General features: G+C 40.5%; 1 protein-coding gene across 6 annotated transcripts in view; it reads left to right on the forward strand.

Moving 5' to 3' along the window:
* The window catches only part of atp8a1 (ATPase phospholipid transporting 8A1), a 96558-nt gene that overhangs the window by 22832 nt on the left and 53388 nt on the right, over positions 1–20338 (forward strand). The window contains exons 3-16 of one of the 6 annotated variants that reach the window (XM_027291805.1): positions 939–1038; positions 2482–2580; positions 7393–7438; positions 7713–7753; positions 9404–9477; positions 11680–11749; positions 11877–12004; positions 12656–12767; positions 12980–13145; positions 13500–13505; positions 16121–16248; positions 17036–17113; positions 17259–17347; positions 20160–20204. In XM_027291805.1, the coding sequence (XP_027147606.1) occupies positions 939–1038; positions 2482–2580; positions 7393–7438; positions 7713–7753; positions 9404–9477; positions 11680–11749; positions 11877–12004; positions 12656–12767; positions 12980–13145; positions 13500–13505; positions 16121–16248; positions 17036–17113; positions 17259–17347; positions 20160–20204 (1182 nt within the window). Of the gene's footprint in view, positions 1–938; positions 1039–2481; positions 2581–7392; positions 7439–7712; positions 7754–9403; positions 9478–10340; positions 10415–11679; positions 11750–11876; positions 12005–12655; positions 12768–12979; positions 13146–13499; positions 13506–16120; positions 16249–17035; positions 17114–17258; positions 17348–20159; positions 20205–20338 lie in introns of all 6 variants that reach the window. The other 5 variants (XM_027291761.1, XM_027291870.1, XM_027291845.1 and 2 more) reach the window with 5 other exon arrangements.

Below are 20338 nucleotides of genomic sequence, written 5' to 3' on the forward strand. Positions count from 1 at the left end.
TGAAACAAAGCTGGTCGTTTCTTGACCCTTGTTCTGACAAGGCTCTTCATCAGCTTCCTCTGCGGGGCTGGTATTACATTGTACTGCTGTCAGAACAATGCCGTGCTCTTACTTACTTGCCTTCACTCTGTCCCTCTCACTCACTGTGAACGGCTTCGCTGTACCAAGATGACAGTGAATATAAACCTCAGCACTAGACCGTTTTTCCGTTACTTTACATTGAGCTCGTGGACGTGCCACAAGTGAAAAATGCTGAAAACATGCTTGTCAGATATGATTCAGTCTAGCAAGAATAAAACAGTGATATCGTTAATGTAAACCTCCATATGCTTAGCCCCGTTTAGACAAGTTGGAGGCTATATTCTCTGATATTCTGCTTGTGCATGTGTGATAGCTTTTGCGCGCACGTGAGTAAGCAAAACATTGCCAGTGGCATGGTATACATCACGGCATATATGTTTTCCCAAAGTGGCTCTTCTGACCGGCCCTTTAATGCAGCTGTAAATCAGTGTGCTAGAGGTCTGACTCTGTGGGATGGCTGAGGGCTCCACCAGCCACGGTATACAACTCCACTGCAACTCCACTGCAGCAGAGGCAACATAGCTCATGTCTGCCAGGAGCTGTTTACAACCTCCGTCAGCTCCCCTCTTCCTCCTAATTATTCTTTATGGTCATTGAGTGCACTGTTCATCAGTCTCACACACAAACACCTGTCTCCAACATAAAGGACTTTTAAACATAAATGGGTAGACAATATGTGAATAAGGTTTTTTCAGATCCATTTTTTATGTATTTTTAATATCAATAATAATAATAAATAATAAAAACCTCCGCTCAGGTTTTGAGAACTAACCATTTATCTCTCTTTCTTTTGTCTCCCTCTCTCTTGCTCCCTCCTCCCCCCGTTGGCCTTGTTTGCTGCTCGATGCGGTCTTCAGCACAGCCAAATATAATGTCCTCACCTTCCTTCCCCGGTTCCTCTACTCACAGTTCAGGAGGGCAGCCAATGCCTTCTTTCTCTTCATCGCACTCTTGCAGGTAAGCTGTACTGTCGCTGCGGTTTCTGTTCCCCTATGACAAAGATTAAAATGCAAGGGTAACCGACAAACTACCTCATTAATGTTAAATCGACGCTCTCCTCAGCTACAGTTTTTTTTGCTGTGTTCCCGTTAGTGGTCTTGTTTGCCATGACCTACACACCATTTCCAAAGGTCATGTCTGTAATTTCATATACACATAGACAAGCTCACTCACAGAATCACACACACACGCACACACACAGCACTTTTATATAGACTGATAATGAATAATACATGTAATACTATGCGTGCCTCCTTTAAAAGGAGACTAGATTTGCCTGCAGGCTCAACACAGTACTGCATTTTACATGCCTTAGTAAATGCATGGGGTGCTGAGGAGGCGGCTGTATTTTGGTCCTTCACTGTACCTCCATCACTACAGTGCAGTGTAAAAGTCTTTTGCATTAAATTAAACATTAAATTGGTTTCCAGCTTCAGTGTTCAGCTGATTATTGGTTTTGTTTACAGCCACGTATGTTAGCAGTGGTCTCACTGTTTTGACTGACAAATACGAGCAGAACAAAGGCTTTCCTGCCCTGAGGATATTTGCCTGTATAGGTCGACATTAATCCCTGTTAAGAACACTTAAAGCCTCAACCACCAATCATTACGACATGTTTCAAAGTAGTGCAAGTCCATGTCTCAGGTGTTCAAAGCCTCGCGGAAAAGATTAAATCATGTGAGAAGGAAGGATGCATAGAACTCTGTCTGTACATATATTCGTGCTGGCAGACTTGCCTTCATTAATGAGAGCTTTGAGGATGGGAAAGGGCTCTATCCAGTGACCTTGAAGTAGCTGCTTTGAAAAGCAGCCAGTGTGAATCTTCATTACCTGCCCTGTCGATGCTGCGACCTTGAATAAAACATCTATGCAGATGAGGGAGATGAGAGATCTATTTCGTTCAAGTTTCCTTCGAGCAGTATTACAGTGAGTACGACAGTCTCCTGTGGCTCTTGCTTGGCTATAATTATGCAGGTATTTGACTGTTAATTTTGGAAGACTTAAAATAGTCAAATGGTGAAACATTCAGTGGTAAGGAGGACATGGTGATAGTACTAAGAAAGTTGTTTGTGCTGGATGTACCTCCTTTGCATTTCATAGGTCTGGCTTTAGGCTCCTTAAGCATAGCCTTTTGACACTATTGATGACACCAGCAGCTGCTCATGACGGTTTATTTAAACTATGCACAATTCTCAATGTAAAACCATGTCAAACTTGCATATTAGCTGACAAGATCATGCATTTAATGCAGGTCAAAAATAGTGTGTTGCCAAAGGCAAACTTGTGGGTGAGTTTGGGACAAGGACTTGTTGAACCTCTAAAATCATAAAGTCGGCTTGTGCAATATTCTTATTTTCTGAAAAAATGTGATCACATTTTTTTTCCTTGTGTCTCTTTTAGCAAATCCCAGATGTGTCTCCCACTGGTCGCTGGACCACACTGGTGCCGCTGCTCTTCATCCTGGTGGTGGCTGCTGTCAAGGAGATCATTGAGGATCTGGTACGACTAATATCTGATATTATATTGATACTAATCTTGGTGTTTGGTGTTCACCAACATACAATATTGAATTTTAAACACCATTAACCATTACATCTATATTTCCAGATTAGTTCCCTAGCTAGATAATGGTAAATGGACTGTACTTATATAGCGCCTTTCTAGATTTCTGACCACTTAAAGCGCTTTGGCACTACATATCTCATTCAACCATATTGGCCATATGTAGGAAAGTCTGCTTAAAAAGTGTGTTGTTGTACACAAATTGTGCTGGAAGTTTATCCTCACTCTACATTATTGGTAAGAGGTCAGTAGTTGGATTGATGTAGACTGTCCCCCTATAGAGGAGCTCTTGTTTTTCATACTGTACAACAGTATGTCCTCTGAGTGCTGGACTGTTCCTTATGGATCAGAGAGGAGACATTGATGGCTACGTGACCACATCAGGATACTCCCCAACATACAGCCGCACATAGACAAGTACACACACAGAACACACACACACACACACACACACACACACACACACACACACTCATTTCCGAGGTCACAGCTGTGCCCACTGCACTCACAGTACTCATTCAGTCAATTAACCTGGATTCTGAGTGCTCATGCACAAAGACAGCTCTAACAAAACAAAACAACTGTCTGGCCTCGAGCAAGTCTGAACTGTTGAACAGATGCTTGAAAAAAGGTTATGCAATTTATTTAGTACGGAAGGTTGATTTCAGTATCATTTCTGTTTTGGTTGCATCTTTTTTTATTGTATGAATTCTTGTTTGCTAGGAAGTGAAAGCCTTCAAAATATGTTTACACCGCGTTGGCAAGTAATCCACTCAAGTCCATCTGAACTAAGTGAGGGAATGTTGCATTCTACTGTATTGCAGTGACCCTGCAATGCGATCCTCTATGCAGGTCCCAGTGGACAGATACTATTAGCTTCTATCTCGTGCTGAAGGGACCAGCGCAGCACTTTTTCTCTTGGCCTGTTGTGAAAAACATGGGAATGGAGTGGTGATGACTCTGTCTTTATTGCTGAAGGTCACCTGCACACACGTCTGTTCCCTGTACCGCACTGTCCCTCACAAGTTGACCTGACAGGGCAACATCGACCCCTAACTTCATGAATCATGCACTGTGGACACACGCACACCGTACAGCACGTATCTTACCTTGTTGCTGGCTGTCTCTGCTGCGGCAGACTCAGGCTCTTTGTTCTGAGGAGTTCAACTGAAATGTAATACTGTGAATCACAAGCTGCAGAGTATTTCACAATAGTGTGTGGTGCGCTTTTACACAATAAGACTGTTTCTTATCACTCTTAAGTTTCCAGCTCACACGGGGCAAAGGAAATGTTGCCTCTGCCCTTGTGTGGTTAAACCTCCTTCACCACTGGTTTCTGTTGAAGCCCTATTAGCAGGGCAATCAAGGTAACATTGCAGATGCTCTACCCTTTTATCTCTGGCTGCTTTCACTTTCTCTCCCCTCTCTGTCTGAAGTCTACAGAGGCCTGATACTGCAGTATTTACGCATAACCTCTGTATGCTGCTCACCCTTCACTGCACCGTGACTGCACACATCATCTAAATACATCTCCTTTTCCCCATGTCCATCAGGACTGAAGGAGCAATACAGGAAGACACACGGAGAGGATATGAGAGGGGTGAAAGGCAGGAAAAGTTGTGGAGTTACATTACTAATAGTTTCTCTCCTACTACACGACTATGAATAGAGGAGGGTCTGGCACAGCCAGAACAGATAATGTGGATGAATGAAATTAGCTGACAGCTCTTCCACAGAGGATGATGAATGACTTCTGTAAAGGTCTCTACTAGCAAACTTTTTTTCTGGGTCTAGCGTGGCTGGTAAGAGGCTGAAGCCATGTGACACGGCCAGCCTATTTATTAGACACGTGACTAGAGCGTGTTGCAGGGACATTAAAACACATTTGATTTAAGCCTGAAACAGAAGTTGGCGAATGGGGAAGAGCAAAAGAGAGGAAGTATAAGAAACAGTTGGATATAAAGCAACATTTCATAGAAATTGGTATTTTTGCGATTTAGCACCTCCAGTTTCAGAGCGCACCCCGGCCATAAATATAGACAACTGTACATTTATATTTGTTATATCACTTATGATCAAAAACTAGTGGGTCAACAACTTTTATAGTGATGCTCAACGTAAAGCAAGTGCTTGCAGCACTAGCTAATATTACTTACTAGTCCAACAGCAAGAAGCCAGCTTGACCTCTGTCTTTCTGCCTTTTATTTCACAAAGCTCTTGCCAGCGACTAAAAGCCGGTCTTAGATTCACTCTTGCCTGGCGGCCTCTTGCTCAGTTACTCTCTCCTTTTCTTTTATTAGCTACTCTATTAACATCCTTTTCTGTCTCTTTGCCTCTGCCATTTAATAGAGGCTGCTGAGTTTGGTTACATTGCCCACTTGCCTAGCTCTGGTCCTGACACCAGCTCAGCTCCCCATCAGCATCCCCCCATGCCCTGGTGCTGGAAACCTCCTCTTCATGGTGGTCCAAAACACCTGTGCTACAAACTAATACTAATACTAAACTAATACTCCCACGGTGCCCTGAACTTACAGTCTGGGCAGCCTGGCTAACAAACTCACCTTACATTTGCTAACAGCATGTAGAGTTCATAGCAGTTTACTGTCCATCAGGAAACTCTTTTTGCCCCATTAGAATATGATCCATCCATCAACTTTCTGTAGCTGCTTATCCTAATCAGGGTCACGAGGGGCTTGAGCCTACAACCAGCTGGCATTGGGAGAGAGGCGGAGCACACCCTGAACAAGGTGGCAGTTCAAAATATGATCCGAAATAGTCGGTAGTGTGCAACTAAGTGTCATAAAGTGACACAAAGTTAGTCCAAGAACGAGCAGAGTAGGAATTATTCACTTGATTACAAGTCAGTATACCATCAAAATATTTTGTTGTTATTTAAAGTACTAAAGTTACGATATTCTAGTTACCATATAGTTATGATGTTGCTTTGAAAGAGCAGATGGAACAAAAGTACAAGAAAGTGGCTTTGATGGGACTGGGCAACAGCTGTAGCATCAGACAGATGTTTTATGACTGTAAGGTTGTTAGCCTGAGTCTGCAGGTCATTGGAAAATCTGTCTCAGAAAAGTGAATACCTCTCCAGCATCAGCAGTTGTGTATTGATGCAGACCACGTCCCCGTTCAGCTCCTCGTTTTTCTCAGTGAGCAGCCAGAAATTTCTTCCCCCTGAAATGTACGGTACAGTGTGCCAAATTACCCAAATTAGCTTTAAATTGAATTAGAATTAGACGGAATTAGGATGAATCTTCAAAGTAAACAGATTATTAGCAGGGATGCTAGTGGATATGTCCTTTAGCTAATCAAGCACAGCGCTTTAGCTTTAACAGCTACATTCTAAAACACTGATTATTTATATGAGACAGTCTCAGCAACACATTATTACTCAGCGTGATGCTAGTTGACAAGATGTCCCCTGCAATCAGCTGTTGAAGTAACAGTTGATTGCATGACTGTTCAGCAGACAAGACGGACATGGGAGGAAGTAATACTGGTACTTACTATTTAGATGTGGTCTCATACGTTTGATTTGTTTGTATGTAGAGACTACTAGGTGAATACAGTATATACATTTGAAGGAGAACTATGGATCACTGTACATGCCTAAAGATTTCATTCTTTATTTTTATTTCATATTTTGTAACAATAGTTTTGATGAAATTAATTCTAACTCCTTAGATGCATAAGCTGTCACACTAATCTCACCACAAGGTCCATTTAGCAACCAAGGCTTTTGATCTAATCACATAATCTTCATCAGCAGATATTATTTTAGCACGTCTTGTCATCATGTTTGCATGTGAGGTGAAGCGTCACTTCAAGAAATCCAACCCGATGTGCAACGTTTCACTCAGCTCAAACAGCGCTGACAAACATCACAGTATATATTTCCTGACGTATATTTAGTTTCTTGATTTGACAAAATAATCTTCAGAACAACAGAATTAGGCTGCAGAGTAACTGCTTTTTTATCAACAGCACACACTTTTTTTTTCACGCTATAGCCGAAAAGCCATTCAGTTCGGTCACCTGTTTTAGACTGCCATCGCTTTAAGATACAGATATGTGTATATACATATAATCTAAAGTCTGTGATGCTGCTCGTGGAAGCTCTGATTGATCATAACGTGGGAGCAAAGAGCAGCGTGTAGATTCTTCTTTTTGTCATAGTGCCACATATTTTTTCGACGTGCATATGTTTTTTTAATTCACGTGCGTCTCACTGGGGACACCAGTGCAATATCTCTGTATTGCCTTGGTATTGTACAGGCCACTGGACAAATACATTACTCATATACCATACTGCATAATATGAGTCTGTGCTTTGCGTAGGCTGTGTAATCCTAGCGAGGATATTCACTTCACATACTCTGCAGTCAGTGCAAAGGTGTAATCTTTCTTCAGCTTGTAACTACAGACTTCGGCGGATCCATCTTCCCCCCTCTGTAGACTCTCTCTCACTGTAGTAAGTGAGGTATACAGTGTCCATTTCCTCCTGTAAAATCAGAGACGTTGTGGTTCTTGTAATACAGGATACATCTTTGTATGATTTGTATCTTTTCTCCCTGTTTATAATAGCTATCATATTGATTTCTCACTCTAAGGATAGAGCTCCTCCAGGAGCTCCACCAGGAGAATTGTCTCTTATTTGGTTTGGATCGTTACATTTTATTAATCCATACGAAAGGATAATATGTGTGTAATGTTTATATTGTTGTTTTTTTTTCCTCACAGAAACGTCACAATGCTGACAGTGTTGTCAACAAAAAGGAATGTCAAGGTAAGCCATTTCTTCATGAGGTTTTTGAATGGGAAAGCCAATGTGTTGTTGGTTTTCATAGAGAATATAGCGCTGTGTTTAGTGTAGCAGTATTTACTTTTCCTGCAAGCGAGGATTGCTTATTGAGGAAAAACAACTTGTCTGCATTGTAACATGGCTAAAAAAACATGAATGGAGGTTCTTCATGTGCTTTGTAACAACTCAGCAACTCTTGTTTACTTTCTGTTTCTCTCTTACCGTAACTTCCCCCCGTCTCTCTCATTACTCACCACAGTACTGAGGAATGGCGCCTGGGAGATTGTGCACTGGGAGAAGGTATGTACCCACAATGAGTCACTAATAGTCACATTTCACATTTTTCACATTTTCTTTTAAATCTAGAGCTGAAAGCAGATCATTCACGCCGTTGTCAGCTGGAGAAGCCTCCAACATACTGTGTACACACACACACACACACACACACACATACGCCCTCTGACCACTCCAGCATCCAGCCACTAATTAAGCCAGCGTTTCCATGTGCGCGGTCATTAGAAGGCAATGCTGGAGGATAATAAGAAGCTTCTTCTCTTCCCTCATAATAAAACAATTGTATTACTGTGGCTGAAACAAGCAGAGGGTGTGGAGGAGGAGAAAAAACAGTGTGTACAAGTGCAGACATGGCACAGATGTGTACTGTTTGATAATGGCTGATACTGCCTCTTCCATTAGAAGCTACATTCAGCACGGAGCAGTGCATTATAAGCTGAATCTTTCTTCCTGCTCTCGAGGATATGAGACAGGCAAGAAATAATAATTGATCTGATGATTTGATTGAAAGCAGGATATGTACTGTCTGTACAAACATGCTGCCATCTCAACCCTAGACCGATCTAATATATTAAGATGAATAAAAAATAGACAAATAAATCGACTGATATCAAATGATATGAATGTTTTGTGCATCAATTGTCTCAGAGGAAACTTAATTACATTGCATATTTTAGACACAATACAAGCCATAACATGCTAAAATAAAATAAAATATACAGTATGTGGTTGTGCATTTTAGATGCTGAAAGGTGAAGTTGGGGAGGTATGCATGGTTAGATTGAATAAAACCTTTTCTGCACCAGAGTACATCACATTTCTCTAACCAAGATAGTCACTGACGAAATATTTTATTTATACATTACCTTGTTTCCTGCAAAGACAAAGTAACTGTGTTGCTTGCTGGTATGTCTTACATACACATATTCTCTCTAAAAAAAGTTATCTTAAATAATGAATGCTTTTTACATCTTCATTATGCATGTTGTAAAGGCAGCTTCTCTCCCAAATTTCTGTTTGGTCTCCAAGATCCTTTTAAATGTTACTTTTTTAGAGCAGCTCGAACTAGGCCAAAAAAATGACAAATATGTAGATCATTATTATTAATAAGATTTGTTTGATACTGTAGAAAACAAAATGTTAAGTATTGCTGATTTCTCATTATTATATTTGCGTTTGTAATAAATAAACTAAGACTTAGTTTATTTTTTCAAAAGAAATAAACCTCCAATTAAGTAATTACTCAGAACTTTATTGCTGTCTTTGTATTATGTTATTGCCATTGCTGTTGATCAGAATATATGTATTTTTATTTACGGCATCAAAAAGACATTAAATATGTGGCTTTGTGCAGGCATGAGGAGCTTGATGTTTTTCTGATGAAAAAATGTTGACATTTATATTTTTTTTTTCTTCTGATGTTGTTGAATGATGGAATATGCTGAGTGGTTGAACCTGCCATGCAAAGTTCAGCAGTAATGGAAAGAAGACTCCAGCTGTTCCTTCAGCGTGTCTTCTCACCAGTGTCACACTCTGCTTACTGCATTAATGTTCTTCTTCTTTCCTAGCAGTGTTTTTACTCCTGATGTAGAGCTCATGTTTCCATTTATGCTGTTTCATAGGCCATGCACGCCAGTAACCAGTTTCTTTTCACAGGTTGAGGTGGGCGATGTTTTTAGAATAAATGGCAGTGATTTCGTTCCCGCGGACGCTGTCATTTTATCGTCCAGGTATTGGAGTCCAGCCTGCTGCCAGACTGTGGGAAACATGTCCCTTATTTCTTCTTTTCTTTTTGCTCTCTCAACTCTCCCTAAAGAAATGATGGTTGGATAATACACTGAGCAGGTACTGCCAAAGTGTCTTAAAACCCTGCACTTGAAAATTAGATTTTTATTTTTTTGTTGATTTTGTTTTGTTGAGTAATACATAATGTTATGAGTCTAGTAAATGGATGTGACGCTCTTTATGTTGTGACAACCATCATTTCTCTGGGTGGGATGGTGTGATTTTGGATTTAGAGCTGATAAGTCATGTCAACATAAACCTACCTACCTCCTTCACCTTTTCAAAAAAACATTTGGACCTGCTGCAAATGGGGCTTACATCGATTCTGTACCTTATTCAATTTCTAGGTTAAAGTTCATCAGAAAATGTATTTAGATTGCTCTAAAAACATAAACTCAGCACTGCCTTTTCAAAAGGTTCTTCATTTGGCATGATTTAAATCAAAATTGTGTTAGAAATCTAATATTTTTTCAATTCAAACTTACTACTTCTAAGCGTTTTTTCATCAACTTCAACATGTTTTTCTAAATGGTTTTGTGAAAAGGAGAACACTTGACCAACCATACCCTCTGATCACACAGGACTGATCATTGTGCTCTTCTCATCTCCCTGAAACTGAAACAGTTGTCTCTCTCCCCTTATATGTTTGCTGTCTGTCTGTCTGTCTGTCTATGTTGTCTATTTTTTTTTGTCCTCTCCATCCGTTCATGGTTTTCTCATCCTCTCTTCTCCTGCCCCCCCTCCCGTCTGAACAACTGCCACACTTTCTCTCTCTCGCCCCCTGCTGGTGTGTGATTGGTAATATCAGGTGGCTGTTGGGGAAGTAGTCAGAGCTGCAAATGGGGATCACCTCCCGGCTGACCTCGTCATACTGTCGTCCAGGTCAGGAAACCAGCAACACTACCAACAAAACAGCGGTGGGAGAGATAGGGGCTGTGTGTATTAACTGGGACGAGACATTTAAGCTCTTCTCTCACTCCTGACTTAATACTTTCAACAGGAAGGAAGGGGCTTGTGATTATTCTGGCACTGACCACATATTGGAGTGCCACAGTCAATGAACACTGTGTTCATTTCAGCCATAATACTAGCCGTGTATACAGTCATTTTATTATGTTGCATTTTGTTTACACTGTAACATGTACAGTAGACTATTTTCAGTGTTTTGTCTGAAACTTCTTAAACTGCTCAGAGTGAATGGAGACATGTAGTATAACAGCACAGGAGCACATGCTCCTTTTTGTGTGAATATATTTTCCATATTCTTGCCCTTGCATGGCTTGTATGGCATCCTGAATGCAACAGTTTCATTTGATGTGACAATTTGCATGAAGTCACGTTCCAATATGTAAAGGAAAGCATCTTGGAATTCCAGTTTTTCTGTCATGTCACTGCCATTTGAAGCATAGTAGTTTTATTAATAGCACAGAGTTCACTTCCTGGCCATCACAGCAGACTCCATGAAACAAAGCTTTCATCTGATGGCTAATATCAGCAGATTAGAAACCTCTCATTGATTGTAGTTGGGCTTCAATGTCCATATCTCTTTTTGATTTTCCCCTCCACCCCTGTATGTGTTTGGACCAGCCTTCGGTATGAATAAATCACTCTATTAAAAGAGCAGCTAAGCAGGGACCCAGCTCACCTTAAGCACCGGCATGCTCTAACTCTCTGTCCCTGTGCCCAGAGTCTGTCAGAGGCCCATTTGTCTGCTCTGTTTGTTGTGCTCGGCATGCCTGCTTGCCTGTATCGCCACCCTCCTCTGGTGCTTTCTCTCTCTCCACTCTCTGTCCCTTTGCAGTCTATTGTGGCTTTTCTTATAAGACAGTTAAACTAGCAGCAAACAAAGATGTTCTGTGTGTCTTAAGGGTCTTTACTGTACATTAAACACATTCCACTCAATAAAACTTTAGTGTGGTTTCATGCTCCTGAGTGGCCTTTAGGCTTTATGCAGCATCTTTGTTTGCAGTGATTTAGTTTTATATAATTGTTGTTTAAACAAACAAAAAAAAGATTTAGTTTATAGAGACTGAATTTAAATATACAAGATACAATTATAATCATGCTAAGGTTAGATATACAGTAATATATGCTGAATAAGCAGTTTATGGCTGCTTCAAGTGTCTGTATCCTCTCTCCTGCAACAGTGAACCACAGGGTATGTGCTACATTGAGACATCTAACTTGGATGGAGAAACAAACCTTAAAATCAGACAGGTGACTGTCCTTTCTTATTCTTTCTTTATACAAGTCACTCTCCATACAATGAGAACTAAGAGGGATATCCTGCAAATTGATTAAAAAAAGAAGAAATATGGCTATAATAATGTAACTACATCAACAGGGTCTCCAAGTGACCTCAGACATAAAGGACATCGACAGCCTGATGCGTCTCTCTGGGAGGATGGAGTGCGAGAGCCCGAACCGCCATCTGTATGAGTTTGTTGGGAACATCCGCCTGGATAGACACAGGTGGGCTCAGTTACAGAGTTCCATGCCTGGCTCTCTGCCCCTCTTACCAACTCAATAGCCGACTAGCCAGGAGCAGCAGGGCCAATATCAGTGCATTATAAAGATTAAGGGATGATTTAATGATTGCTTGCTTGCCTGCTTCATTGATATTTAACTATGTATTTGTTTGGAGGCTTTGTCATTGTAATGAATCGTGGTATCGTGGCTTGATTCCAGGAGACTGGGACAATAGAGCCTTCTGGAATAAGCATTGTTACCTGGAGCTATACTTGGCTTTTGGAGGGTACTTGATACTCTTGTAGTTTGTATCATTGTGTGTCGGTCCTGTCAGGAGAGATTAGACATCACTTAGTGCAGAAATATTGGATATTGTTAGTATTGGCATATTTATCAATAAGGAATCAGTAAAATTTATGTTAAATTAGTGATTGCATGTAAGGTCATCATTGATCACTGCTCATTGGTTTAAGCAATTGGAAGGCTTGTAGCAGACTGATCTTCTGAAAATTAAAAATGTAATTATTTAATGTCAACAAAAAAAATAGACTGTTTAAGAATAATTTGATAGCCTTGTAACAGACCTTCTTAGGCTGTTATTCTGTAGAGAATATATGAAAAATGTCTTCATGCCAGTGATGTTTCTTGTTACAGTACAATACCGCTGGGTCCAGATCAGATCTTACTGAGAGGAGCTCAGCTGAGGAACACTCAGTGGGTGCATGGTGTGGTGGTCTACACTGGACATGACACCAAGCTCATGCAGGTAAAGCATCTTTGCACAGTATGTGGAGGCTGTTCCATGCAAAAATAAGTTAACAAGTGTATATGTATACTTTGTATGCAACTAAATCTGTCAGCATTTAAAACATGCATCCGCCCTTATGTATGTAACCAAACAATATTATATTAATGCTCCTAAGCAACTTGATGTTGAGTTTTTTTTTAACCACAACTGTCTTGTCATGTGTTACCCAGAATTCCACTCGGCCTCCTCTGAAGCTGTCCAACGTGGAGCGAATCACCAACTTTCAGATCCTTGTGCTGTTTGGCTGCCTGCTGGCCATCTCTCTGGTCTGCTCCATTGGCCAAACCATCTGGAAGTACCAGTACGGCAATGATGCCTGGTACATGGATCTCAACTGTAAGAGTCCCAACAGCCCACGCTGCACCTCTTATTCCACATATTTTGTCTCACTTGTCCATATCAGCTTATTTCTTTGTCATTTTAAGTTCCTAAATGCTGGTATGTGTTGTGTCGTTTTTATGTTGCCTCAGTTAAACTATGTTTCGCATTACAAGTGAAATATGTGGCAATGTGGGAATAAGTGAATTCCCTGTTAACTGAGAAAAGACAGCTGTGACATGCATAGATGTGTTGTGAATGAGTGTGAGTGAAAAAGAAATGGTTGAATATCACTGCGCTGCTGTACCTTTTTGTTCCTTTCTAATGTTCTGTTTGATTTTGTTGTTTTCTTTGTTGTCGTTTTTTTAACAGCTCCAGGTAACAACCATTTAAAAGCCTTGGCCATCCGTGAATGACCCTCCCTTACTAACCCCTTACTGAAGCTCTGCCTTTGCTAAGCAAATGAAGCCCCCTACCCTCGCCCCCTATATGGTTGCCCTACTTTGTATGGGCCCATGCCATGGACAAGCACATACCAGGGATCCAACAATAGGTTTTTCCCCTCCAGCTCTCTTATACCTTCGTCTAGTTATTTTCAGTGCCTGATGCAAACAGTGTCTCACTTTTCCTCCATTTTTTTGTGCCACGTTAAACACTTTGCAGTTTCCAAGCTTCAGACCCTCATCTTATGTTCCCCCAATTCCTTAGGAGAAATGAATAGCAGCGTTTACTTCGACTGCTAGGGAGATGATGTTGTACTCAGGAAGCTTTTAATAGCAGGAGGCTTATATGTGTTTATTGCTCCAGCACAACATGTGGTGCAACCCAAGGGGCACGAGTTGACATTTTCTAAATGCCTCTGCTGCCTTCTTTTCTTTTGTGGATTTTTTCAAAGCAAAGACAGAGGGGAGGGAGTGGGGAGAGGTGAAAACATGTATTGTTAAGCTGTTATAGAAAATAACTATTTTAAGATACAAGTGCAAGACATTAACACAACACAAAAAATATGGGCTGCACAGTTTCTGTCGCAGTTGGTCTGTTTTGATGAAGCTCTGAACCTGGTTTGCAAAGTGATTATCGTGACACTCTGGCCATTACTCTGTACCCTGATAGGCCTGTGTAGGAGAGGTTGTGCCCTGGTCAATTCTAGCTTGCACTACGACTTACACTGTCCCTTTCTAAAAGACGACCATTGGCTTTTATCGGCTTTCTAAGGGTTTCAATATTGTCCTCAGTGGCATTTAAACCCACATCTAAAATATATCTATATCACACTGATGAGGGGAGTGTAAGTCATAAAGCAGGCGTCCATCTTGAGACTGATTGTACTTTCATAAGGAGTTGTTGAGACTCTGTCCAGTGCATATTATCCAACCTGTGACAAAAGAGAGAGGTGGGGACAGTGTCAAATTTTAAACATCTCATTTAATTTCATCTCTATATTTTCCTAAATTATAGTAATTTCACTCAATGCAGACAGGAACAGAAGAGTCAATGTTAGCCCGCCACACATCTCACAGGCTCATATGTCACAGAGGCCTATTATGCATGACGGGTGAGTAATTCGTTTGACTTTGACCCTCATGCAGAGTGCTGACACAGGTCACCCTGAACATTAAGCCTATACATTGTGACAACTTAACTTTATGCAGATTGAGAGCAGAAATGCTAATTTAATTATGCATTCATACCACCTGCTACAGTTTACTGAGTTAGTTCCTGTAGATAGCTTTGCATTTATGACCATGTCATTTATTTTATGCTGACTATCTCTGGTGGTAAACTGCTGATGGCTGAACTGCTCCTCTGCTTTTAGCATAATGTCAATGAGGTGTGGTCTTCTCACACGGCAAACAAAAGGAACAATGACACCAACAGCTTTACAGTCCAACTCCTCCCAGCTTACTGTGAATTATTTGAAACATTTTTGTATGTTCAGTCGTTTAATTAAACACAGTTAAAACATTTTATCATCATATTGCTATATCTTTGCAGTGACATTTAAGAGAAGACATCAGGTCTACTTTTGCACTTGTGTGACTTGTGCATGTCTGGTTTGCTATGGTTTGATTTTTAATGACTCTCCACTGATCCAACACGGTAGCGCTCTTTCATGTGACGGCAGAAATCTTGCGTAACATCACATAACAAGCTGGCTACTAGAAATGAGTGAAATGAGGTGATGTAGTGATCATCATTAACATCCAAACTTGTTCACCGACATAATCCACCCCCTCTTTTCCACTCCTTGGTGGTTGAGAATGTGCTATGGACTGAATTCTCCCTCCTTTGTCTTGAGAGCATCCAATACGTTTGTCTTCCTCCCCACTTCTGAAAAAATATATATATATTCCCTCCTATGTGTGTTGTTGTACCAGTAGCAGTAGCTTCCATTCTGCCACTTTCTTTGTGCCATCCAGTTTTTTGTTTTGCAATATTTCTGTCATGGGGGAAGGGCTGTTCCTCTCAACCGCAATGATAAGATCAAGGCTTGGGTTGAGGAAGGTAACATTTACACCTCCTGCAAGCTGAGGAAAGGTAAATCATATCCCTCCTGTTTTCATGTTTGGTGTTAGTGGGGTTACATGTTGATCATTGGCAATTGTTTGGGGCCTTTGGGGGGACCAGCATCATTTTGCATAGTGCTTTGTGGAATTCATTGCCTGGATCATGCTGGATGCCAAGGCTGCTGCTGTGACACTAATGACATTTGAGATACAGATTCAGTCCCTGTTCACTACTTTGAATCTTTGGGACATTAAATTGGACTGTTAATCAGTTGAGTCGTAAGAGGATGAGGTTGGGTGGAAGAAATGGTTAATTCCAGCTAATGCGCGACGTTAACCCAAAACAATCTCTGGATTGGGATAATGTTGATCATTGGCTGGAAGTAGCTTTGGGCATTTTCATTTAGTGAACTGACATTTATGGACCAGCACTGATGAGTCTCTTGTGTATCACTTCCCTTTGTCCACAATTCGTTCCCCTAATAGATGGCGGGGCGGCTAACTTTGGCCTCAACTTTCTCACCTTCATCATCCTGTTCAACAACCTGATCCCCATCAGCCTCCTGGTCACGCTGGAGGTGATCAAGTTCATCCAAGCCTTTTTCATCAACTGGGTGAGTTGAAGCTGCAGTCAAACTCTAAATCTGAGCCAGGACTGTATTTTACAGCTATGTTTACATACATTACAGAGTACATATAACATGTTATGTTATTGTTTGGTGAGCACCAAATGTATGAGGTGGGCAACTATTTCAACATAGTGCATTATGCTGTTGCTATAATCAATGTTTTTATATAAACAATGGTTTGTTTACAGCCTGATGCACTGCCGCAGGGTGGCCTAAAAAAATTATTATTGCATGTTTAAGAACTGGGTGTCAAGATTGGATTTTCGACATGAAATGTTAAATGGTGTACGCATAACATGGGTGGCATCAAGCACAAATCTGTAAATCTGTAACCGCTGCAAAGTCGAAAAACACATCTGAAACCAGACTGACATGAAACATTTGAGTGAGCACCTACAGTAGAATGTTGTGCTGTTATATCTTTAGCAACTAGGTCAACCCCACCAAATATCTCAGCTGAGGAATCATACTGATTCTTTTGCCTGAAGTTATTCTAAGCCCCATTATTCATTAAATTTTAAATGAAAGTCCTAGCAAAGAATTTTTAGCAGCATTTAGGGCAGTTCTCAGTTGGCCTCCCTTCCCAGTCAGTTCAGTGTTTTCTTGAGGAAAAAAGGCTGAGGGGGACTGTGGAAGGCCTGGCTGAGGAGAAATTATTTTGTTGTTGTGTTTTCCATTTTGGGTTTTATTTTTCCTTCCACAGTTACATTTTTTATGATCAAAACTTTTGCTTCTTTTAGTTACACTTAAAGTTCTTTGTGTTTGGTTTTAGGACACCGATATGCTTTATGAGCCCACAAACACACCTGCCATGGCTCGTACCTCCAATCTGAATGAAGAATTAGGCCAGGTAACATTAATTCATATGTGTGTGTGTGTATGTGTGTGTGTGTATATGTTATATATATATATATATATATATATAAAACATAAAAAAATTTATCTCCTTTACAATAACATTTACACCCTCATCCTGTCTTTTTCTACCTGTACAGGTGAAGTACATTTTCTCTGACAAGACCGGGACACTGACTTGCAACGTGATGCAATTCAAGAAGTGCACGATTGCTGGTGTTGCCTATGGGTACGTTTTGTTTTCCTCCCACTGTTTTATTTTCCCTGCCCCCCCCCTTTTCCATCTACCGTTGCCTCCCCCATCACCATCGTTAAATGCCGAGTGTGCATCATAGTACATCTGGCGTTTCTCTCTCCTCCCTCGCCTTCTCATTAGCAGCTGCATCAGTGCTCCTCTCAACATAAACTATAAATAAAAGGCGGACAGACATTTGCAAGCAAAGGCACTTTACTCTCTCCTTCACAGGCTTTCGTCCATCGTTTGTCACGTTGAGGTGTTTGTAAAGACTGAGTATATATTTCAGTGTTTTCTCTTCAAGGTCCTGAGCCTGACAATGTCGTGACTCAAGTTTAGAATATTAGTAACTTACAGTATCCTCTTGTAAACATACAGATTTAGACAAAATTCACAGTGCACAAGAATGAACTTTTTCCGTCAGCTTAACTGACATAGACACACAATCTATTCCATTTTAGCATTTAATTAAATGAGCCCTTAATGTTTTTGTTTTTTTTGCCTGTGAATATTGGAGCGCATCGATAATTAGCTTCAGTGGATGCAAAACAAGTGGGAGAGCAGAGTATCCTTTAAGAACCAAAGCAAGTGCAAGCGTGAGAATACATGTTTAATCCCATTAGGATTCAATTAATAGCATGATTGATGAAGTGCAGGCTGAAGGACAAAAGAGTGTTTTATCTAGAGTTCTCTGTATCACAACTGTCATTATGCTGTGATTGCTTGCCCAGTTAAGACACAGACAACTTCTCATTGTCAAGAATATAAAGTCACTGCAAGTGTGTGGTAATGTGCAGGTTGATCTGATTATGTGATCTGATATTTGATCCTTTAACTTTTGCTTCTGATGAAATGCAGGGGTTTCCTTTTTGGTATTTCAGTGTTTTGGAGTCAGAATGTTCTTTTTTTTAACGGTTGTTTAATTGGGTCATGAGAGCCTGCTGGTCATCAGGGACAGACACTCCTCCCTGCAAAGATTGAAGTTAGGCAGCAGTCTCTCTCTCCTTCATCCTAAGTAGAGATGTTTTCTTTTGATTCTCTGAAACGAGGACTCCTTCTTATGCAACTTATAAATATAGATGAGTGTTTCATATGAGGAGAGAAAAAAAGGGAGGTTCTTGTGTTATGATGCTACAGTATCATTTGGCATGCTCTTCTTTTTCTTCTGGATTCCCAAAATAAGAGTGTGAGTGTGAGGGGTTTGATTCAAAAAGTTTATAGTACAGGTCATGTTTATAGTAACAGCAATGCAATCCATTTAATCCTTCTTGGATTACTCTTCCATAGAAATATTCAAATTATTTTAATTAATTTAAGCACAAACTGGACATACAGTCAAATCTGAAACACTTTACCTGATTTTACAACAGATTATGTTATGCTAAGTGTATGTAAATATCATTCACCTCACCGTTTCCATTTAGTCATGAAATATGGATGCAAGTAGTTGTGATTAAAGTGAACTCTAAACTAAATGTTCTGTCAGTATTATGTCTCTACTAATGGATTTAACATCTTCTTCAGTGTATTAGGGACGATTTCTGCATCTAGTATCTGATTCTAGGAAGTAGTAAAATATTCTTGTGCAATTATTTGAGTAAAAACATTTTAAAAATATTTTAAAACGAATCCATGGACATGTATGTGCATAGCACTTGCTGTGTGGCGTGTCTTGTAATCTGGTGCCGCCGCACACACACAAAGCTCCCCTGACACTGCCGCCTGCATGTGTTCCTCACCACAAATTAAGTGCTGCTGTAATTAATAAAGCCAACCCCAAGGGTGTAGACATTAATTAATTCCACTGGATTGGAGTCCAAATCTCAAGGAGAGATACTGTTTAGCTTAGAAAGGCTCCCAGAATTCTCCTGAGTGTCATTAGTTTTCAGTAATATGAAAGCATATTTCTTTACATGTACTCAAGTGCCAAAACTCCAAAAAATATGTTTTGATTTTCTGTTTTAATAAACCCAGTAGACATGCACATTGATATATATGTTCAGACAAATTGGTTTGCTGTTCATGCAGGCAAGCACAGTGTTGCTTAACTGAAAGAGTGAACAGGTTCACAGCATGAATCAAACTGAGTTCAAATTAAACGCAGAGTCGTAATGTTCAGCAGAGCACGTAGCCTGGTCGTCTCCTTACATTTAACAAAACCCTGCACTGCAGTTAGTCTGCCAGAGCAGAGATGTCAAAATAATTTGGTGCCTCCTTTTTTTCGAGCAGCGTGTTCCACCATGTTTAGTTACAAAGGTTGTTGTTTTCATTGCTACATCCATTGGTGGTCATGGAAATATACAGAATGCAAAGTTCTTGCTCTTGTCTGGGGAGGAAGACTACTGTGATAAAAATGATTCCCAAACAGTTTGCTTCTGGATTTCTTGATTTTGGTTATTACAGTGTCTGCTAAGACAATGATTCAAATTAAGAGAAATCCTCACATGTATTTTCTGACAAACAAGATATAATAATGAGGTGTAATGTGCTGATAGTGGTGCTCGCAGGTCGATTTAGATCAGAGCCAGGCTTGCTGTTTCCCCCTCCATCCACTCCTAAGCTAAGCTAACCGTCTGCTTCAAGTTTAGCATATAGCCAGTATAATCATTAGAGAGCCTGCTATGATCACTGCTGTCAACCTAATCCCAACACCTCAGCTACAGTCCTTCCCAGCTTCTGACCTATCATACTCTAACGTCCTCCTAACTCATAAACAAACCCATCTTTAATCCAGCCCTGGCGCCTGTACATTCACAGAACATGTTAACAATAGATTCTGTCAACAAGATCATTCTTTTTCCAACAGTCACGTCCCTGAGGCTGAGGAGGGTAATTTTGCAGAGGACGACCGGTAAGATGACTAGTGTGAAATGGTGGTCGTTTGTTTTTTTTCCGCTCCTCGCTTCTGTGATGTATTAGTGCTGCCTTGCCTTGTGGAAATCGTGACTATGACTACACAATACCTCGATGTATGTTTGTTGTTAT

Source organism: Larimichthys crocea, chromosome I, assembly GCF_000972845.2.
Source record: "Larimichthys crocea isolate SSNF chromosome I, L_crocea_2.0, whole genome shotgun sequence".
NCBI lineage: Eukaryota > Metazoa > Chordata > Actinopteri > Sciaenidae > Larimichthys > Larimichthys crocea.